The 23,939-nt window shown below is 40.5% G+C and overlaps 1 protein-coding gene across 42 annotated transcripts in view; it reads right to left on the bottom strand.

Annotated features, from left to right (window-relative positions):
* R3hdm2 (R3H domain containing 2) overlaps positions 1–23,939 on the bottom strand; it is a 128,179-nt gene that overhangs the window by 77,737 nt on the left and 26,503 nt on the right. For 4 of the 42 annotated variants that reach the window (XM_017594936.3, XM_039079507.2, XM_017594940.3 and 1 more), the window contains exon 1: positions 16,631–16,740. The exons of 17 other annotated variants lie outside the window; for them this stretch is intronic. In XM_017594936.3, coding sequence (XP_017450425.2) covers positions 16,631–16,643 — 13 coding nt within the window. In that variant the 5' untranslated portion in view covers positions 16,644–16,740. Of the gene's footprint in view, positions 1–2,391; positions 2,594–3,316; positions 3,435–16,630; positions 16,763–20,427; positions 20,477–23,939 lie in introns of those variants that run through there. 21 more of the 42 variants (XM_063263810.1, XM_039079498.2, XM_063263811.1 and 18 more) reach the window with 16 other exon arrangements.

Raw genomic sequence — 23,939 nt, 5'->3', positions numbered from 1 at the left:
TAGAAAGTGATCATGGACTATACTCAGTGTATATCTCTGTATATGTATTTATACAGTTTGTGTGTGTGTGTGTGTGTGTGTGTGTGTGTATGTGTATCTCAGTAGGCAAGTCAAAAAAGGTAATTGTGCAAGTGACTTTTCTTTTCACCACATGGGTTCCAGGGACTGAATTTAGTTTAGCCATCAGATTTGGCAGTAACCTCTGTAGCCTATTGAGCCACCTTAGCGCCTTAGCTTTTTTTATTAATTCTTAATCCTTAAACAGGAGAACTGGAGAGGTGGCTCGGTGGTCAAGAACACTGACTGTTCTTCCAGAGGACCTGAGTTCAACTCCTAGCACCCACATGGTACCTTATAATCATCTGTAATGGGAACTGATACCCTCTTCTGGTGTGTCTGTACTCATATACAAAAAAATAAATCTTTAAAAAAAAAAAAAACAGAAAAAAACCCTTACCCTTTCCCCCTTAAAAACACCTAGAGAATGGGTACTATTATAGTCATTTTACATATAAAGAAATTGAAAAAAAAAAGCCTAGTAATTTAGTTGATAATACTCAGCAATTTGTAGAGCAAGCATTCAACAAGAATGCTCTTTGCTCTTTATTTTATTTTGGTTTTTCAAGACAGGGTTTTTCTGTGTAGCCCTGGCTCTCCTGGAACTCCATCTGTAGATCAGGCTGGCTTCAAACTCAGAGATCCACTGGGGGTGGAGAGTGATGACCACGCCCAGAAGAATGCCCTTCTTAAAGTGAAACTAAAACTATTAACAAAAGGGAGGAGCTAGGAAAAAGAGGTCAGAAAGAATTAAGTATATTAGCTTTAAGTTCAGAAGTGTCTCATATCAACATCATCAGAGCTTAATATGGTGGCACATTGCCTGTAATCCCAGAACCGGAAGGGTAGAGGCAGGAGGATGAGGAACTCAAGGTCATTCTTGGCCATATGGCAAGTTTGAGGCTGTCCCCAACTGTGTGAGACTCTCTCTTAAGCAATTAAATAAGAAAATAAAATCATATAAAATAAAAGTCAATGTTGCCAGAATGTCTTTCCAACATGTATTTTCAATTATTCTTAAATTATGCTAAATCACCCTTTATAAAAGCTGCCCTTGATCTTTCCCTTATCTTCCAAAGGGAAGAGGGTAAAAGAGCATAAAGGATAAAAAGAAACTGTAATTTTACTTCCTAACACCTTTAAGAGCTGTTTCCTTGACCTTTTCTAATGTCCTGATAATTAGAAAACAAAGGCTTAATTAAAAAGACACTTTCAGTTAAAATAAAATAATCTTTTGGTATTTTTTTGCTTGGAAATGACTGAAACGGTTTTTTTTTTTAAAGGCTTTAGATATATCCTATCCACCCCTAAATCAAATGAAAACCACGTTTTAAAAACCTGTCATCTTTTAATTTCCCAGCAGTTCCTTCCCCTCAAAGGCTATTCCTGCTCTAGCTGCAGACGGGAGCTGCTCCCAGTGACGTCAGAACAGTCTCCCAGCAACGGTTGAGGAGGGTTGTCCACCACAGGGGTTTCCTGAAAAGCTAATGAGAAATTACCCACATATTTGCTGAAATATCAGGATGCAAAGATGCAGTGGAGTCATGCTCATCCCTTACAGCTCCTGTCACTGTATAATGAACGAGATATTCTGCCAGAGTGCTCCTCGTTTACTCTACATCGATCCTTTTCTCCCCCACCCTACTTCCGGCTAAATAAAGTTAAATTGTCAGTTTGAAAATTTTATGAATAAAATAAATTACTGCGATACCACAGAAAATAGAACTGCAAATCTAAGCAAAACAGCCAAATCCAGTATTTTTTCACTTCTTACGAAGAATTCTGAATAAATGGCAGAACAGAGAAATAAATCAAGACAGAAAATAAACAGGCATGTTGATAAAGGAACAACTCAGCATGTGCTATTCAAACACAGATGCTTTATAGAAAGGCAACTTTTAGCTTTTTCTAGGCTCTAGTCTAGTTCTTCAAACTGACCTCCGCGGTCCCTTCAGAGATCATCTAAATTAAAATGGAGAGGCATAACAGGAACTGGAAACCCACATAGAATCCAAAACTCACCACCGAGGGCTGTAAAGCTCACAACCAGGCCTATACCTGCAAGTCCTTCCTAACCTTTGCTTTAGCTGGACAGATTCAAAATTAACTCTTACTCTGAACTACAGTGACAAGGACTTTTATATAACTACCTATTTTGAGGTCTGAAAAACAGCACACAAAGTGATCAGGAACAGTATAAATACAGAAAAATCCCACACTCCAAAACTCAATTTTAAATTAATGGCTTTTGGGTTCTAAAACACCTACTGAGCTGTTTTTCCTTCTACATTTAGAAATAGCAATTAGGTAAAATTCATTAGCATCAGCACTCACAGGGTTAATTTCAAGCACCTTGCTTCAGAAATCCCGACTCTGGTTTAAGTCTGCCGTGCAAAGAATCAAGCACAGGTATCCTATCACTAAACATCCCACTTCAGCTCCAGTCAGTGGTGCCCAGTTGTCAGCGAGTCACAAAGACTTCAGATCCATTTTTCTTCTTCCTTCTCTCCGACCCCTCCCTCTCAGGAGAAAAAGACTGCAAACAAAATAATACGTCACTGGAGGTAGAGGGAATCCCATCTCTGCACTCTTTAGAAACCAGAGCCAGCAAACAAAAACAAGCCAATTATAAGAAACAAACAAGCCACTCAAAATTGAAAGTGGCAGACCCAGAGAAACCTTAATACATCAAATAGCATTTGTAGGAAAACGGTTTAGCAAAATACTCCCAGATGCTTATAACCACAAAAACTCTCCTGATACGACAAAGGCGACATATTTCTCCTTCACACATTTGATGAGTAGGGGACAGTTACATAAAGACACAGGACACAGAGGCATATTCACCAGCCGGCATGGAGAGCTGGGTAATGACACAGTGAAGGATATTTATAGGGGATTCCCTGCTTCCTGCAATGTGCGTCAACAGCATCAGCAGAGAACAGAAATCACCTCGAGTCTCATAAGCCAAATCTGAATGAAGCACTGCTTAAAATAATCATGGAAGAAGTAGATCTGCAAACAGTATAAGTTCTAGCAAGCCTAATATTTAAAATGTTTTAAAGATAAAAACAGCCCCTAAAAATGTCCAGAAACCCCCCACAAAATTTAACATTTGAAAATCAAATTCCCATAGTGTGTATTATACAGATAAATCAACAATGATATTTTTAAAATGCCAATTTTTGTAACCTCTCCTCTCCCAGTCTATGAAGTCCAAGGACTTTTATTTAAAGAAAGAAAATTATCCAAAACTCACCCGGGATGGATCTGCACTTACGCGAACAGCGAGCTCACATTATTAATGGAGACCTCATTGTAAGAATCTGTTCTGCCTGCCGGAATTTTGCCGGAAGAAATTCCTTCTGGGAAACCTGTGCCTCTTCCCCCGCCCACAGTCCCCAGCCACCCCCCTTCACCCTTGAATGAAATGCTACTGATCCTTGTTGCTGCTTCTCCAGCTAATTGCCATGACGTGTCCTGAAGCAGACCATGGCCAAGCTGTTTCAAGGATGTCACCCAGAGCTCTGCCAACAGACGGACAGACAGACACACATACACACAAAAGGCGCACGCGCGCGCGCGCACACACACACACACACACACACACAGAGAGAGAGAGAGAGAGAGAGAGAGAGAGAGAGAGAGAGAGAGAGAGAGCGCACCCCTCCCACCTCCTCTTCTTGCTTTCATTCAGGTACTTCTGTAGCATGCCTCCACACTGCTCTGCTCTGAGGACAGCTTTTAAAGATACAGCAGCAGCTCCTTTTTGCTGCATATGTTCAGCTGCCAAAATAGACTTTTTAGTGAAGAATAATGATTTGGGGATATGTAAAAGTTCACTTTTAAATTTATCCTGCCTTTTTCTCACCTGCAAAATAATTGAGGTCAAAGAAATGCTTTTTACCTAAAAGCTACCAGGCTCAACTTTTAAAATGTAAAACAAAGACCAAACACAATTACAGAAAATTTTCTTTCCAGCAAGCTATATTTAGTAAAACCATTTTTCACATGGGGGCAGAAGATAAGCAGCATCAAACACTGGTAGCTATCTGTTTCTCCTCCCAAACTAAGACCAAGCAGAAAGCCCAGGTATAAAATGAAGACAGGAATGAATATTAGGGGGTAAGGATAAATATATTGCAATAAAGGAGTTAATTCAAAGGAGATCACAAGAAAAGAGTAACAATTATGGAAAGGATAGAGCATGGTGAGCCAGCAATGGTAGCTCACACCTGTGGGAGGCAGGGGGTGTGCTTTGAGTTCAAGGACACTATCCTACAGAGAAGACTGTTTTGTTGTTTTTGTTGTTAAAACAGGGTCTCACTATGTTGGCCTTCCAGGCTTGGAAGTCTGGAACTCACAGATATCAGCCTGATTCTGCTCCTCAAGTACTGGGATCAAAAGTGTGAGCACCACATCCAGCTAAGACTCAATCTCAGGAGAAAAAAGTCAGAAATTCCTAAACCTGAACATCATTTCCAGGAATCTGCCCTGGAGCTTCTAATTTAAATCCAGCACGGTAGCTCACACTCATAATCCCAGTAGTCTTGAAGGCTGAAACAGTTCAAGGTCAGCCTGGGCTATCAAACCTTGCCTTGGATAAACAAAGTCCAGAGTAACAGGTCTAAATGTGCCTTTCACAGTCTTTGTCCATTTCCTCTCTGGGTCCCTTCCTTTTATTCCTAAGGACTGGTTCTATTACCTTGCTCACTCTAAGAATGTACTCTACCACTGAGCTATACCTCCAGTTCTAGGTCCTAATTTTTAAATGCCGAAAGAAAATTGGTGATAATATCTAATCTACAGGAGGAAGTGGACCTTAGAGGTAGTGCAAAATCTGTCATAGTGCAAAATTACTATGGCTAAAGCCAAGGCAACCTAAGTATAGCAGGAGAGGCTGTTAAGAAAGACTCACCCGAGACTAGAGAGATGGCTCAGCGGTTAAGAGTACTGACAGCTCTTCTAGGAGTCCTGAGTTCAATTCCCAGCAACCACATGGTGGCTCACAACCATCTGTAATGGGATCTGATGTCCTCTTCTAGTGTGTCTGAAGACAGCTACAGTATAGTCATATACATAAACTAAGTAAATCTTTTTTTTTTTTTTTTAAAGATAGACTCATCCATGGACACACTTTTAATCCCAGCACTGGGAGGCAGAGGCAGGTGGATCTCTGTTGAGGCTAAGTGCATAGATTTCATCACCCTGTCCCCAAGTTATTTCTCATTGGTAAATAAGATGTGGACAGCCAATAGCTGTGCAGAAGAAATATAGGTGGGGTTTGGGTTTCCTGGGTTTTGGGGTCAGAGGACCTTGAAAGAAGACAGAGAAGGAGGAGAGGCTGCTATGGGTTAGGTGAGCCATGAAAAAACATGGTCTTGAGTGCTGCCCAATTGGAGTTGAGAGCAGCCCAGACTAAACATAGTAAGTAATAACTTGGGGTTATTGATAGGAAAGTAGATTCTAACAGCACAGAGGATAGATATCTGCCCAACTCTTGTGCTGTTTAAGACTTATTGTAAATATAAAGGTTGCATGTGTCTTTTATCTAGTAACTAAATGATGAAAGGCAGGGTAAAAACTCTGGTTGGTATTAAATAGTTTCCACTACAGATCTCTGAGTTCAAGTCCAGCCTGGTCTTCAGAGCAAGTTCTAGGACAGCCAGGGCTACACAGAAATACCTTGTCTCAAAAACAAAACAAAACAAAACAACAACAACAACAAAAAGCCCACCAACAAAAACTTAATCCATGGAACTAGAGAGGTGGCTCAATGGTTAAGACTGGTTATTCTTCTAGAGAGGACCTAGCCTTAATTCCTAGCAGCACCTACTGTAACTGGGGAGCGACCCGCAGTAACCAGTTCTAAGGCAGCAGGCAGGCAGATGCACAAAGACACTCATGCATGGTTGCAGGGCTAATGCCTAAACCTCCTCTACTCACCCAGACATATGTTGTTGCAAGCACATGCTCTTATTGTGGGTCCTGGAACTATGGTGAATGTAACATAGACTCATACTAAAGACAAAAAGACACAGCAGCTTTTATTCTGAGTCACATGAGAAGTCATTGGGGAGTTAGAAGGCTCACAGCAAAGACCCAAACAATCACTAGAAGAAACTCTGAACTGTCTGAGGTGGAAAGGCTACTAGGAAGCTTTGGTTTTGCTTTTGAGACAGGGTTTCTCTGTGTAATCCTAGTTGTCCTGGAGCTTACTCTGCAGACCAGGCTGGATTTTAATCCCAGAACTCTGAGATCTGCCTTCCCCTGCTTCCTGAGTACTGGGATTAAAGACATCTACTTGTAGGGAGCTGCGACGTGCCGCGCCTCAAAGATGGCACTCGTTTCCGCCTTCCACCCTCCCAACGGTGAGCGCTCCCTGTAGTAAACAAGTCCTTATTTGGCTATGCCTGCCTGACCTGCTAGGTTCCGCATAGTGACAGCCTGTCTGCATGACCCAAGTGGCACCTTGGGGTTGGTTGGCGTTGGGTACTTAAGCTGATGTAGGGCGTTCCCCGGGGTAGTAGAAGATTGTATCAAGGTTCCTGAATAAACTGCTTGAAGAAGATCTCCTCTGGTCGTGTCTTCCTTGCTGATCGAGGTTGGTCTCGACATCTACTGGTACTTTTTAAAAGTGAATTAATTTATTTAGGTCGAGTGCGTATGTATGTGTGCACGTGCACATGTGTGTATTTGCAGGCATGTATGCACAGGCCATAGCACACAGGTGGAGGTCAAAGAACAACTTCTGGACGCCAGTTCTTTCCTGCCATCCTGTAGGTCATGTGGCTCAAAATCAGGCTGTCAGGCTTGGAGCCAAGCTGAGCCATCTTACCAGCACCCCACTGGCAGGTTTTAAGCAGAGGAATTATGTGTTCTGGGCCTATTATTTCTTTGTTTTGTGGCCTCCAATTTTTTGTTTGATAAGTTTATATTATACAGAAAATCAAAAAATGAAAAAATTATCACCTAGATATATACAAAAAGTATATCTGCATGTAAATATGTAATTTAAATTTTATTTTAAACATTTCATGGCAACTCATTTCAGTATGCATCCCTAGCAGATACAATAAGGTCATTCTGAACTATTAAAAATAAAAAAGCTACTAGGCCAGCTGTTGGTGGCACACACCTTCAAGAGGGAAAGGCTGGTGTATCTCTCTCTGAGTTATAGGACAGCCTGGTCTACAGAGCAGGTTCTAGGACAGCCAAGGCTATGCAGAGAAATACTGTCTCTAAAACACGTGGGAGGGTGGGGGTGGGGGACACTACCTAAGTGAATTCTTGATGAATCACTGTGTGTTCACATGAAAACAAGATCTAAAGTGTACTGTAGCTTTAAAACTGAAATGACTTCTTTGGCTTGGGGGGGGGGGCATTCTAGAGACAGGGCTTTAAACCTACTACATTCCTAAGGCTAGCCTTGAACTCCTCCTGACCCCACTTTCTAAGCACTGCAGCAGAGTTCAATTCCCAGCAACCACATGGTAGCTCACAATCATCTGTAATGGGATCTGATGCCCTCTTCTGATGTGTCTGAAGACAGCTACAGTGTAGTTATACACATAAAATAAATATTTAAAAAACAATCAACACTGACTTTTGGATTAAAAATCCAGACTCTCATAATATAATTACACAAAATTCCAGGAAACAGTCTAAAATTACTTGGCTATGTGAAGATGATTTCAATTTGTGTACGATAAGTCATGAACAATCAAAACATCAAGATAAACGGATATTGGAATTATCTGATTTTTTGAGACAAAGTTACTCTGTGTAGCCCAGGGTGGCCTCAAACTCAGAGAGATCCACCCACCTCTGCCTAGTTTGCTTATTAGTATGAAACTTTCTATAGACCAGGCTAGCCATGGACTCATAGTGCTGCCTACCAAGTCTTGGGGTCACTGTGCCTGGCTCAAACTGTCCTGGTCTAATACAGTTAAATCTATAGGATGCATTTCTCCGTAGGATCTAAAAAGCCAAGGCTGCCTACTGCCCCTCCAAATTCAAGAACACAATAGAAGTCCTAATCAGTGCAATAAGCCAGGAAAGAAACAAGGCACACAGGATCAAGGAAGAAATAATATAACTGTTCCTATCCACAGACAACTATATACACAGAAAAGGCCAAAAAGCCAAAAAACTGAAGTTAAACAAGACCAAAAAAACCTTCTCAAGCCAGAAAATTTAGCTAGATAATAAGACAAATCAAATGCCCATAAATTTAGCATAAACAATAAAAATATGATAAAATACAATTTATGACTATGCTTCTCAAATTAAATGCTTAGGTACTGAAAGCCACAAATGCAAGATATCAACAACCTAAATAAATCCAAGTGTGCACTCACGCTGACCTATAGGTTTAGTGCAAATTCCATTCCTTCCTACGAGTATTTTTTGTTGATACAAACCAAAAAATTCTAACATTTATGTGGAAATGCAAAGATAAAAAAGAAAAAACAACTTTTTGTTTGTTTGTTAAATTGTGTGTGTGTGTGTGTGTGTGTGTGTATGTGTGTGTGTGTGTGTGTGTATGTGTGTGTATTTTCCCCAGATTAAACCCAGACTGTCGGGCTTGCAGCAAATGTCTTTATCTACTCATTGCCAAGCAAGAATAATTTTAAGAAAGGTAGTCTTAGGACTCAAAGAATACAACTTTAAGACATTGTAACATTATAAAAATGAACTGAGCACAGAATCAGTGAGACCTGTGGGACAGGAATACAACACACAAATACGTTCATCCAATTGCTTACAAAGTAGTGAGGATTATTTAATGGGAAAAGAACAGTCTTGTCTTTTCTTTTCTTTTCTTTTTTTTTTTTTTTTTTTTTTGGAGCTGGGGACCGAACCCAGGGCCTTGAGCTAAATCCCCAACCCCCAACCCCAGAACAGTCTTTTCCACAATGATATAAAAACACTTGGTTACACACATGTGTACTGGCACAAACATACGGAAGTGTATGCTGGGTATTCCAGCACGAGGTAGCTGAGACAAGATCATTTAGATAGAGCTCAAGGCCAGCCTAAGCTACACAGCAAAACTCTTGTCTCAAAAAGGAAAAGGGGAAAACACAGAAAAAAAAAAAGAGTAGAACTTCAAACTTCAACAAGTATGACAGAAAAGAGTAAGTATTTATGAATGAGATTAGGGAAGAAGTCTGTTGTTGATTTTCACTTTGTTTTCTGAGACAGAGTTTCTCTGTGTAGCCCTGGCTGTCATGGAACTCACTCTGTAGACCAGGCTGGCCTCAGACTCAAAGAGATCTGCTGCCTCTGCCTCCCAAGTGCTAGAGTGAATGATGCATACCACTGAGGCTGCCACCATTTGTTTTGTTTTGTTTTAAAACAAGGTATGTAACCTTGACTAGCCTCAAGCTTTTTTGGCCAAATGCTTGGTTTCAGGCAAGCTTGACACCTCAGAAAAAAAACAATTTAACATGATGACAAAAGCACAACTCAGCCAGGCATGGTGGTTCACACCTGTAATCCCAGCACTCCTGCAGGAGAATCATCCAGAAGCTCATGGACTATATGCTATGTGGCACAAATGCAGAAGCAAGGGAGATCTTGTTCAAACAAAGAAGAAGCAGAGAACAAACTTCTGAAAGGTTGTTTCCTGACCCTCACATGCATACCCATCGCATTCCCATCACCCCTGCACTTCAATTTAAAACAAAGCAACAACCCTCAACAGCATTTAAGAAAACAAAGTTCAGGGGTTGGGGATTTAGCTCAGTGGTAGAGCACTTGCCTAGCAAGCGCAAGGCCCTGGGTTCGGTCCGTAGCTCTGAAAAAAAGAAAAAAAGAAAAAAAAAACAAAGTTCAGTTCTGAAACGGCCAGAAGCCTTAAGGGAGGACTGACAACACAAGTGAGGTCGAGGACTGGAGTCTCCTGTGCTGGCACTGTATCTCTGAACTGATCAGACCAACAACCCACTCCTTGTACATATATAAAACTTGTATGTCAATGTTTTGAACTACTCTATTTATAATTAAAAAAAAGACCTATTCTTCAGTAAGTTAACAAATATGATTCATAAAATGGAAATTTACTCAGTGATAAAAAGAAATGAACTACTAAGATATATAACAATGTATATAAATCTCAAAGACATACTGAAAGACAGACACTACTCTGAAAATGTAACATATTAAAGTGATTATATTTACATGACTTTCTGGAAAAGTAACAATTATAGAAACAAAAGACACATTGGTAGTTGCCAAGACCTGGGAGAAAAGAGAGGACTGACTGATTATAGACCAGAGACATCAGAAGCAATACAAATTCATGCGAACTGTGTGGTAGACATTGAGCTATAGTACCATGGCAGAGTGCTTGTTTAGTATGTTTGAAAGCTGGGTTTTATCCCCAGCACTAAAAAAAAAAATTTGTTTTTAGAAAGCAATCACCTACTGTGGGTAAGCATCAATAAAGAAAACTTGGAAGAAAAAACTTAAGTATGGAGAGGACTAGTGGGATCCTAGACTAACCATGAGCTGCAGCTGAAGTACAGGTCAGTTGGTGGAGGGCTTGCGTCCTCAGCCTCCATGCGTGGTGGTACAGGCATGATGTAATCTCAGCACCAGGAAGGTGCAGGAAGGGAAATCACAAATTCAAGGTCATCCTTGGCTATACAGACTTTGGGTTCAGACTTCATTACATAAATACAGATCTCAAAAATAAAATAACTTGGAAGGCTGTCTTAGTTAGGGTTTTACTGCTATGAACAGACACCATGACCATGGCAAGTCTTATGAAGGACAACATTTAATTGGGGCTGGCTTATAGGTTCAGAGGTTCAGTCCATTATTATCAAGGTGGGAGCATGACAACGTCCAGACAGGCATGGTGCACATCTACATCTTCATCTGAAGACTGCTAGTGGAAGACTGACTTCTAAGCATCTAAGTTGAGGTCTTAAGACCACACCCACAGTGACACACCTACTCCAACAAGGCCACACTTACTAATAGTGCCACTCCCTGGGCCAAGCATACACAAACCATCACAGAGGTTGAGAAAGATCTTGGTGAGCCCAAGGACAGCTTGGTCTACAGAGAGTTCTAGGATAGCCAGGGCTACATAGTAAGACAGTCAAAATAAAATAAAAAATAAATTAATAAATAAAATAAAAATTATAGCTTGTTGATAAGTATCAAAGTACATGGTATGCCAGTTTGCAATATCCCGTTTTACTTTGTAAGTTCATTCGTGGAGAACAGGCATCCATGGCAGAAGAATTCATAGTTTGAGGCCAGACTGGGACTCTAGCAAGGCCGGGTTTTACAAGAACCAGAGAAGGCCAAAACATATTCGATGGAAGCAGAAAGCTTGTTTTACATGCCAAGTGAGAAAGTGCTTCAAAGAAGAACTGACAGGACAGATCAGATGAGAGCCTCCATCTGACCACATCTAGATCTCTCCTGAAGGGTAGGGCTCACATGCAGACTCAACCAATCCAACTGTGGATTCAAAAGAAAAAAATGTGTGGAATGCTGAGACAGAAAGATGGAGAGTTCAAGACTAATCTAAAAGCTACCAAATGTGTTCTGGGAAAGCCTGGGCTACAGTGAAACCTTGTCTCAAAACAAAACATTAGAGCTCTGAAGATAGGTAGGCTGTTCTTGTCCTTAGTCCCTATACAATGCAGGTATCAACTGTTTCCAGAGCACTTGCATGTTATTAGACATTGTAAGACTAAGGCTTATCTGGGTTTTGGTAGCTGACTTGCCTAAGGGTATACCAAGAGAAACTACCAGGGCTTTACAAAGGGGAACAGTGATGATTAAAGCCAATAGACCTAAGGCAGAAAAAACGGGAGAGACTGGGGACAATACGCCTGAGCACTCATTTCAAAGTACTTCCCTATGAAGACAGAACTACTGTAATGGATTTGAATGATGTGCCTTTAAGAACCATTTTTGGGCCTGCAGAGTTGGCTCAGTGGTTAGGGGCATTTGTTGTTGTTGCAAAGGACCCAGGTTTCATTCCCAGCATGCACAAAGAGGCTACCACCTCCTTGGAAAACAAGTATGTATGGTCATGTAGAAAAAACACTCATACAAATAAAATAGTAAAAATAAATTGTTAAAAAATAATTTGTTAAATCCATATGGAATAAAGACCTACAGGATTACATGATTTAAAAGCAAGTTATGGGGTCAGCAAGATGACTCAGCAAGTCAAAGTCTGAAGCCAAGCCTGAGTTTGATCTTGAGAACACACTCCACAGGTCATCCTCTAACCTCACACATGTACAATAGTATGTACATGGCCCATAGACATATACACACAAAATAAATGTTAAAACAAGCTGGATTTATCATCTGTAAACATTTTATTTAGTGTGAACAATATTTTATTTATTTATTTTGATTGAGACTGGCCTTGGCTAGCCCAGAACTCTGTATGTAGAACAGGCTGGCCTCAAACTCAGATTCATCTGAGATTGAAGGCATGCATCACCATCCCTGCCGCTATGCAGTATTCTTTCTTTCTTTTTTTTTTTTTTAGTTCTTTTTTTCGGAGCTGGGGACCGAACCCAGGGCCTTACGCTTCCTAGGTAAGCGCTCTACCACTGAGCTAAATCCCCAGCCCCCGCTATGCAGTATTTTAAACACTCTGGGTCTTTGTTTTGACAGAATGGCACTCTATCCTCCAGGCTGGCCTACAATTCAGGAAGTAGTTCCAGCTGTGTTTAAACTGGCAATCCTGCCTTCACCTGTGAGTACTGAAGTACAGGCAATTATGGGCACTTCAAAAGCTTTTGTTGTTGTTTTCTGGCTTTTCTTTTCTTTTGTTTTCATTTTCTGAGACAAAGTCTCACTATGAAACCCAGGCTGGCTTCAGACTTACCCTTTCCAGCTGAGATTAGAGGCAGCACCACTATGCCCAACTTTTTTTTAAACTGGAATTCTAGTCTTACTAAATCTGCTGGCGCAGGTCTGCAATCCCAGCTACTCAGAAGGCCGAGGCAAAAAATATCAAAGGTTCAAGACCTACCTACAGTTCCATGGTGAGCTCAAGGTCTAGGAAATTAGTGAGACTGTCTCAAACATACAAGTAAAGGAAGACTGAGGACATTGCTCTGTGGTTCAATTCCCAGTATCAACCCCCTCCAAAAGAAAAGAAAAGAACCCTACTCTCCTATAATAAAAACTATTAAATAAGAAACATACTATAGGGAAATGTTCACAAGCAATACTTATAATGGAGAGAAATCTGGAAATGTCAAATAACTATTATTGGAAACAACAGTAACTGATGGCACACTCACATAAATGTATCAGAATGATAAGGGAGAATAATTGGTTTTCAACCTGTGGTTCGTGACCCTTTTGGGGGGGGGTCACATATCAGATATTCTACATATCAGATATTTACAATTCAAAAAAAGAAACAAAATTATTATGAAGTTTATTATGAAGTAACAAAATAATTTTATGGTTGGGGGTTGTGGTGGTTTAAATATGCACGGCCCACAGGAAGTAGTACTATTAGGAAGTATGACCTTGTTGGACCAGGTATGGCCTTGTTGGAGGAAGTGTGTCACTATGGGGGAGGGCTTTAAGACACTCTTCTCCTGGCTGCTTGTAGTAGAGTCTCTTCCTGACTGTCTTTAGATATAGAACTCCAATACCATACCTGCCTGGACATTACCACGCTTCCCACCATGATGATGATAATGGACTATAAACCCCTGAAACTGTAAGCCAACCCTACTTCAATGTTTGCCTTTATAAGAGTTGACCTGGGGCTGAAGAGATGGCTCATTGGTTAAGAGCACTGACTGCTCTTCCACAGGTCCTGAGTTCAAATCCCAGCAACCACATGGTGGCTCACAACCATCTGTAATGAGGTCCCCATGCCCTCTTCCAGTGTGTCTGAAGACAGCTACAGTGTACTTATATATAAAATTAATAAATAAAAATTTTTAAAAAAAGAGTTAGACATGGTTATGGTGTCTCTTCACAGCAATAAAACCCTAAGACAGGGGTCAACACAGTATGACAAACTGTATTAAAGGGTTGCAGCATTAGGAAAGTTGAGAATCACTGGTCTAAAACAAACACTCGAAACTCTGTTTATTAGTTGTAAGTACTTACAAAAAAAAATAATGGGATAAATATATAAGAAGGGATTAGAAGATGGACAGGGGTAAAGTTCTTCTGAGGCGTTCAAACCCCAGAACCATACAAAGCCAGGCTGACAAGCTGCATGCACGCCTATAATCCAGCACTCAGGAGGCAGAGGCATAGTCTCCAGGAGAAGCTGCTGGGCCAGGCCAGCCACAATTAGTTCTGGGCTCAGCAACAGACCTTGTATCAGTAAATAAAGTGGAAAGCATCTGAGGACGACACATGATGTCAACTTTGAGCTTACACACTCATGAACACACCATATATACAAAGAACACATGTATACAAGTACATTACGCATATACACACAAAATTAAAAGCTATATATAAAAGAAAATTTGTCTCTTAAAGTGCAGTAGATAATGTTTTCTTCTTATATGTATTTATTCATAGCAATGTCTAAAATTTCTTTAATGATCATGGACTGATTCTTTTATCAGATATTTTAAAACTAGCCATTCTCAGACTCAACTACACAATTAATGGATGACAAAGAAAGTAATAAGCAAATAGGAAATTTTTAGGTTTTTTCACATTTAAAGATTTTAATGTAAGCTTTAAAACAAACAGGTTCCTCAAAAGTGAACTTAACATTACTCAGAATCTTAGTTGCACTGTATACAACCGGAGTGTGTTCCAACCTTCCTAAACACAAACAGCAAGTTCTCAAGTTTTAGAATACAAGAGCTCCAGGCAAAGCCTTCTCAGCCTGCATCATAGCACACTGCAGTACCCCAGACATTACTCAGTACCTCTCTGGTTCATACAATTTTATTTACTCAAGTATGAAATCTAAATTCACAGGCCACTTGTGGTGGTTTGAATAAAAACGGTTCCTACCATAGGCCATAGAAAAAGGGCACTATTGGGGTGCCATAAGGGGTGCAGCCTTACTGGAGTGCATGTGGCCTTACTGGAGGAATTGTCACTGGGTGTGGGATTAGAGGTCTCAGATGCTCAAGTCAGGCCCAGTGTGATTCAGTCTTTTCCTACTGCCTATGGATCCAAATGCGGATCTTAGCTCCTCCTCCTGCACTGTGACCATCTGTGTGATGACAATGGACTAAACCTCAGATCATAAGTCAGCCCTGATGAAATGTTCTCCTTTATAAGAGCTGCCATGGTCATGATGTCTTTTCACAACAATAGAAACCCTAACTAAGACACCATCTTTGAATCATATGCACACAATGATAAGAAAAAATAGCTCACAGACAACTGGGGAAAACTGAACATGAACTTACTATCACATGACTCAAAACCAATTCTTTTTTTTTTTTTGGTTCTTTTTTTTTTTTTTTTTTTTTTTTTCGGAGCTGGGGACCGAACCCAGGGCCTTGCGCTTCCTAGGTAAGCGCTCTACCACTGAGCTAAATCCCCAACCCTCAAAACCAATTCTTTATAAAATCATAATGGGATGGCATTCAGACTTTAAAATCCTATAGTTATAGACATTACTGGAGCACATGAACACAGTCCAACTCTGAAGCAGGGGAGATGGTGAAGTGCTTGTCATGCAGCTGTGAGGCTGGAGTTTGAATCCCCAGAATTCACATAAAGCCAGTCATGGATGCATGTGTGTAATTGCAGAGATCCTCTAATGAAAGTGGAGTGACAGGATACACAGCACAAGCAAGCAGACTCTTAAACACCTGGTAGAAGAGAGGACAGACACTTCCAGTTGTCCTATGACCTGCACCTGGACACTGTAGTGTGTTCACCCATCTGCATATACACCTACATCATGCTCAAACATATCAACACACAGAAATCAGAAAAGGGGAAAAAATATTCCAACTTGTTTTTCCACATCATGTTGCTATCAAATGCCAGTGCAATCTCTAGTTCTCAAAGCTTCATAAGTAAAAAGAGCTCTGTATCATGATTTACTCAGACTAACCACTTCAATACTCATAAACTCACCAGTGGAAAAATGCACAAGAATCAACTGGCTACAAAAACTTCTAGCAAGAATACTGTGTAATCACCTAAACAAATTAAATACCCTTAATCCCAGGACTTAGAAGGCAGAAGCAGGTGGATCTCTGTGGGTTTGAGGCCAGCATGGTCTACAGAGTAAGTTCCAGGATAGCCAGGGCTACATAGAAAAACCCTGACTCAAACAAACAAACGAGAACACACTGCTTACTTAAAGAATGAAGAACTGATTACAGACCTAATACAGTGTCACTCTGTGGAAATCCCTATTATCAGAAGGCCACTGAACTCTTACAAATGGCCCTTTGGTATCTAGATCAAGAAATTGCTCAGACCTTCAAAACATAATTATACTTCCAACGAAGTAAAATGCCTTCAAAGAGAGCATAGCAACTTAGCTTTTGTGAAGAGACCAACCTAATGCTCTAAGTGTTAAATGTGACAAATGTGACAAATGTGACGAGAGACATGGAATTACCTTCAAGACACATGCTGGCACAATTCTGCAATTCCACTATTCAGGAAACTAAAGCAGGAGAGTTCTGAGTCTGAGGCAGCCTGGTCTATAAAAGTGAGTTCCAGGACAGCCAAAACTATAGAAAGAAACCCTGTCTCAAAATAAATAAATAGTCATTAGCTTATATGGCTACATATTATATATTTTTCCTGACCAATACATGCAAATGTCTAAAGTAATAAACATTGTATCATTTCTGTAGATACTATTTGTGATGATATTTGGTATTGCCTGAAGTCATTCAAATTCTCTTTTCTCAATTCTGGAAAGGGCAAGTCAGGATGAGTTGCTCCAATACTTTGGTACTCAAGAGTAAATAGTCTGATTTTGCATATTTATTCAAAGTAGAGCCTTATTTTTTGTTTCCTGCTTTTACCTCATTTTTTGGTTTTGTCTTTACTGTACAGGTTGAAGAAATGTCTTCACTAGGAGAACTTCAGAGAGTTTAATTATGATCTTGGTTCCACTGACTCTAACCTGGTGATGAGGCCAAATAGCATGAGCTCAGTAACTACAAAGAGAAGAGTATGTACAGATTAACAACTGCTGGGCACCTTGAACCATGGGCCATTCAACAACAAGAAGATGATGTAATTCTGAGTCACATGGTACACACACTGTAATTGCAGCACTGGGAAGGCTAAGGCAGAAAGAAGACCACAAGTTCAAGCTATATAGCTCAAAAAATAAAATAAAATAAGATATATGTGATTTCAAACTGGATTTTAAGAAGCCATGGAATAACTTCTTGGCCTTTTGGCTAAGACCAAGTGAAAAGCCGTGGAAATAAATGTCTGGGCAAAATAAGAGTCAAGAGAATGTGAATGGGAACAAAGGCACAAGAGAAAAACAGAAAACAAGGTGACTTCAACTTGTCTAACAGGTCCAAAGAAATGAGGCATCTGTGAGTGGGCGGCCGAGCCGTTCTCAGTCCTGCCAAGCAATATGGGATGTCCATATCTGAGGTTCACTGCTGCCTATCAGTAGGGAGCAAAGGGCAATAATACCCTAGTCTCTTGGTCAGTACAACTGACCAGAGGCAGCAACAAGGCCCAAAGGCTTCTTCTGGGTCAGTAGACTTAAAAAAAAAAAAGGTCATTGCCCACCGCCCCAGGAATAGTTTTAAAGGCACCCAGACTCAGTAGAGGCTTGAAGGGCTCACAGTTCAGTGACTGACCACCCCTCTGCCCACAATGCTGGAAACGGTTCCTATTTTAAAAAATAAATAATCTCAACAACAATATGTACAAACCCAGGAAAATAATCTTTCCCTAAAAAGAGAATAAGGAAAAGCCCACACTGAAGCCGAAGGGCAACGGCAGCTCTGCTGGACTCGGGACAGAGAGACAAAAATGGACAGAAACGGGGCTGGGGATTTAGCTCAGTGGTAGAGCACTTACCTAGGAAGCGCAAGGCCCTGGGTTCGGTCCCCAGCTCCGAAAAAAAGAACCAAAAAAAAAAAAAAAAAAAAAAAAATGGACAGAAACCCCTCTCTGCTGCGCTCAGGACCGAGAGGGAAAAAAGCCCCTGTCAGACTTAGGTTCTGCCACCTTTCTGCCAGACCCACAGACAACATTCCCAAACCAAACAAGACGGTCTTCCATAACCTGCACCAGGGAATTTCAAGGTCTACAAATATCACATTTGTAACAAAAAGGAATCTCGATTTCCTGCTATGCGTTTCATGCAGATTTCTCTCCACTTCTCTTAAATAAACAATACCGAAGTAAGAACTGCGAAAGCAAAAACATCACCAGAAAACTCAGCATAACAGTCTCCGTGAGTCGAGGGCTTTTGTGGCACAGGTCCTACGACAAAGTAACAACATAAACTCATTTACTCTGTGTGTCATGTGCCTCTTCCCACAGTACCCTGAGACCTTCCCAGATTTGGGCCAAGCGTGGTTTAACATGAACCAAATCTATCAACTACGGTGAAGGCAGACATGTAGGTTCTAATGAGCAGTGGTGGAAAAAGAAAAAGCAAATAAAACAAAACCATACTGCTCTATTCAGCTGCAAACAATGATAAATAATTCAGGAAAACTGCTGCAACACAGCACACAGCAGCAGGGTTTAAAAATAGACCAGAGGTTCAAGAGACTAGGTGAGAGCATTGGGAGTCACAGGAAAATGGTTTCATGTCAACAAGTTCCCAAGCCCTTTGCACTAAATGGAGGCTGCTGAAACTGCTACTCGAAACAAGCAGAGTTCCAATGTACTTTTAAAAACTATGATGAAGAAAATATCCTGCGTTTTGATTCTCCGTGACCAGACAGATGGCTCTGCAAGTACTGGTGTCTGCTGCTAGGCCTTATGACCTGAGTTCAATTCCTAGGACCCACATATGAAAGAAGAAAAACAACTTCCAAAAGATGCCCTCTGAGCTCTTTCCACGTGCGCGCACACACACACACCATAAAAGATATAATACAATATTAATGTATTTTTTAAAAGATAAAAACATGTATACATGTCAGTCTTTATAAGTATGAAACCAAAATTATATGAGTTTAAGGTAACTCCTTTTGTCCATTTTTCAATTTTATAAAAGGGTTTCATATAGCCCAGGCTAGCCTCAAACTCAAACTATAGCAAAGACTGACTTTGAACTCCCAATCCTTCTGCCTCTCTTTTAAGTAATGGGATTTCAGCTATGCACCACCATACTCAGTCAAGATAACCCTTAATGATCTCTAATCTACCAATAAAAGTACAATATAGAATGGGAGAGAAACAATAACCTAGTCCTCTTATATATTACTTTACTTTAATTAAGCAAAAGAAATAACACCAAAGAAACTTCCTAAATTATAGGCCAATACATAAATAATCCAATAGATCAATAAGCACCATACTCACATATCTTTAGAAGAGAACTTGGCTGCGTCTGTTTACAACTGTACCTTTCTTTTTTCTTTTTCTTTTTTTAAGATTTATTTATTATATGTAAGTACACCGTAGCTGTCAGAACAGGGCATCGGATCCTGTTACACATGGTTGTGAGGCATCATGTGGTTGCTGGGATTTGAACTCAGGATCTCTGGAGGAACAGTCAGTACTCTTAACCACTGAGCCATCTCTCCAGCCCACAACTGTGCCTTTCTAACTTAAACTTTACAAAGGCCAGTTGTACTTGGACTAAGATCCACTGAATTTGTTGTTTTGATTTATGTTCAATTCTTAAATTCTTTAAGTACTAAGAGGAAATGCTCAGGAAATAACAGCATTTTTAAAAATAAAAACTGTGATTTTTAAAATGTTCTGTTTAGGTCACTTGACACAGCAAGGTTATGTCAGCTGCTCTCCATCTCTGCCCACTCACATACAGAGGGGACCTCGGCCTTTCTGTTCTACAAACCTTAGCTCTCTCACTAGTGACAAGGGACAGTGTGGTCAGATGGGCCTGGACTTGAGACCTGGTATTAGGATCATTCCCTGTCAGAGCAAACGAGCCCTGTTCCACTCCTGTCGACAGTACAGATGTTCCTCTCACCAGCCCATCACCTCAGATCAAGATGTCAACAGAACCAGGGGAGAGATCCTAGAAAGGCCTGACTCCCAAGCAGCCCAGGGTCCTCAGTGGGTCTCTGTTCAAACCCTGTCCTCCAGTGATAATACCCACTGTGCTATACCCACCACAGCCTGAATGGTGAGTAGAATGATGGTGGTGGTGATGATGATGATGATGACAATGATCACAAAGGATATATAGGTAGAAACAAAATGTGTGGGTGTCCCTACACTATCCCATCCTACCTCACAATTCTGGAGATGCTTCAGAACTCCAACTTCATCATCTCGGTCACTATGAAATGAAAGTATGTTAAGCATACTTAACAAGGCAGGAAGGAAGGAGACATCTCTATCCATATTTAAGTTTCATCACAACAGTGCAGGTTTGCATGCATGCTGTGTCTGGGACCTAGAGCTGTTGTACAGTTATATTCAGGTATGAAAGAGGCCGAGGAGAACCTATGGGACTTAATTCTCTCCTTCCATCACGTGAGTTCCAAGGATCTAACTCGGGTAGTCAGGCTTTACAGCAAGCATGTCTACTCACTGAGCTGTCTCAGCAGCCCAGAACTTAAATGATTAGGATGTGATGTCTACCCAGCCCTATCACATACCAGTTCTATGATTTCAAGTAACTCTTCCTGCCTCATTGTACTGAACCATAAAGCAACGCGCCAAAAATCTTCATAGGATTTTAATGAGATTAAATAATTTCCAAAGTGTTTGCAGGACACCTGGCTCACGTCGAATCTGCGATAAAGCAATGCTATCACATGCTCTGCAATCACTCTGCTCCTCTCTTACAGGCAGAAAGGTGACAGCCAAGTACAGCCGATTTAAGAAACTAAAAGCAAGGGGTTGGGGATTTAGCTCAGTGGTAGAGCGCTTGCCTAGCAAGCGCAAGGCCCTGGGTTCAGTCCCCAGCTCCGAAAAAAAGAAAAAAGAAAAAAGAAAAAAAGAAAAAAAAAAAGAAACTAAAAGCAAATACGGCTGTTCGTGAATCCCATTTTAGGACTTCCTTCACTGACTCCATGGAGGTCTGATAGCAGCAGCATCACTGCCATCATCATTGTCATCAGCACCAAATTCTTCCCATTAAAATGCATGTTCTAACCCCAATTCCACTTCTGGGAGTATATTTAAAATAACTTAAAACAGGATATTTGACAGATATTTGTATATCCATTTGCAAGCACTATTATTCATGATGGCTAAAAAGTGGAAGCAATCCAAAGTGTCCATCAATGGATAAATGAATAAGGGGAATACCATAGAGCCTTAACAAAGAAATTCTGTCAGGTACAGCATGATGAACCTTACAAATATCATGTGAGGCAAAATAAGAATGACAAAACAAGCATACACACTTATAATCCTGGCTCTTGGGAAGTTAAGAGCAGGAGGACCAGGAATCCAAGATGCTAGGCTACATAGTGGATTTGAAGCCAAACTAGGCTTCATAGGGTTCTGCCTCAAAACAAACAAAACAACTATATTCATTGTTATTAAATAGGACTTGGCAAAATAAGTATTAATAAATCATTAACTACAAAAAGCAAGGATGCAGTGATTAGCATCAACATGTAAGCACATACGTATAATACACACAGCATAATATGTAATTAGGCTTGGCATGAATAGAGAAGCAATACGGAATGACTATCTGATGTTCCAACATGTGAGCATATATATGTAATATACACAACATAATATGCTTGTATAATGTTTGACATGAACAGAGATTAATTGTACATATAGACTACTTCCCTTAACCCCCAACTGCTTTCTCAAACTTCAGGTCAATTTCGTTAAAAAGGAAGCAAGAAAGAATGAGAAGGAGGACGAGAAGGAGGAGGAGGAGGAGGAGGAAGAAGAGGAGGAAGAAGAAGAGGAAGAGAAGGAAGAATGAGGGGAAGAAGGAGGAGGAGGGGAGGGGGAGGAAGAAAGAAAGAAAGAGAGAGAGAAAAGCAGTGTGTCTTCAGTATAGACATTTCTGCTCTCTCTAACTTCTCTTTGTCTCCATGGATAGTAACACTCTAATACTATTTAGTAATCTTATGTATAATCCCACCAGTAGCAACCCCTAAGACAACAACTAACTAGGCTGTATTGAAGCTCTGGTTTGGTGTTGGTGTTGTTGTTATTGTTGGTGGTGGTGGTGGTGGTGGTGGTGGTGGTATGTGTACGACAGTGCATACACAAAGGGTGTCAGTGGACTGGTCATGTGTGGTTCTCTCTTTGCACCTTTACATGGATTCTACAGATTGAATTCAGGCTATCAGGAAGTACTTCACCTGGTAAAGTACCTCATGGCCCTAAAGGTCTGGTTTTAAATGCCTATTACAATGGGATAAAATACAAGTCCATATTTTTTATCTCATACTTTAAAACAAACAAATAACCCAGGCAGGGTGGTATGTGCTTTTTTTTTTTTTTTTTTTTTTTTTTGGCTCTTTTTTTCGGAGCTGGGGACCGAACCCAGGGCCTTGCGCTTCCTAGGCAAGCGCTCTACCACTGAGCTAAATCCCCAACCCCGGTATGTGCTTTTAATCCCAGCACCCAGGAGGCAGAGGCAGGCAGATCTCTGTGAGCTAGAGGCCAGTCTGGTCTGCACAGCAAGTTGCAGGCTAGCTAGGGCTATATAGTGAGATCCCAGCTCAAACAAACAGAGACACAAAATCTAAGAATTTCCAATGTACCAAAAATAGAAAGTTATAAATGTCTAAAATGCTTCAAGGTGTACAATTACTGAAGCCTATCAGCACTCCCCCAAATCAAACATGGATGCTATGTTCAGGTGTGAGAGTTAAGACAGAAGGCAACTCAAACACCAACAAAATTAACTTGAGGTCTATTTCTCTGGTAAGAAAAGGTCTAGAACTTGGCAGAAGGAAATGATCTCCTCAGTCAGTCACAGCTCCAGTGTAGAACTTTCTCAGGTAGTCTGGTTTCTTCACTGGAAACTGACTGGGAGTTCAGAATGGTGACAATGACTATAACAGAAGACACCATGAAGCTCTCTTCATGAGATTCAAAGGTCCTTTTAAAAGAGAAGTGCAGTTCTAGGGCTCATCTGGCAAAGGCTCTTTTCACCAGCCTTGTAGTCAAGGTCGATCTCTGGCCACGTGGCAGCAGGACTGACGACTCCTGCAAGTTGCCCAATCTCCACAGGCACCTGGCACATGTGTTCCCACACAAATGTAACAGTAAAAATTCTCAGTAAAGTTTCAAGTAGCTACACTAAATCTTATTACTTTAGCAAATTTCCTTAAAGATAGGGTTAATAGAATGTAATTGGTGACCCAGATAGCTTGTGATACTTAATAAAGATTAAATAACAAAAGTGACAGCCAACATTTTATTTTGAAGCAAGTCACTTAACCATGCAGTGCCTCAGTTTCCTTTTCCTGTAAAACAAAAGTAATAGAACCATCATATGGGGATGTAAGAATAGGTTAATGCTTTAGTGTTAGAAACAAATAAGTGCTGACCACTGTTTCCATTATTTAGAAAATTTACATATTTGTCTTTAAGGAAATTTGCAAAAGTAAGAGATAATGCCTTGCTTCACAAGGATTTCTGTTGTTGCTGTCCTGGAGGTCACTTGCCCCTATAATTTGCTTTCATGTTACTATGTAATGGTAATAAAACCATTATTACTAATAAGCTTTGTCTTCTTTCTATGGTGCTAAGGATCAAGCCGAAAACTTCAACACAAGCTAATTGTCATTGTTACACGATTTAATGTTTACAAA

This window comes from Rattus norvegicus, chromosome 7 (assembly GCF_036323735.1).
Source record: "Rattus norvegicus strain BN/NHsdMcwi chromosome 7, GRCr8, whole genome shotgun sequence".
NCBI classification, from domain to species: domain Eukaryota; kingdom Metazoa; phylum Chordata; class Mammalia; order Rodentia; family Muridae; genus Rattus; species Rattus norvegicus.
Note: the sequence above shows the minus strand (reverse complement) of the source record. Positions and strands in the feature narration are given on the sequence as shown.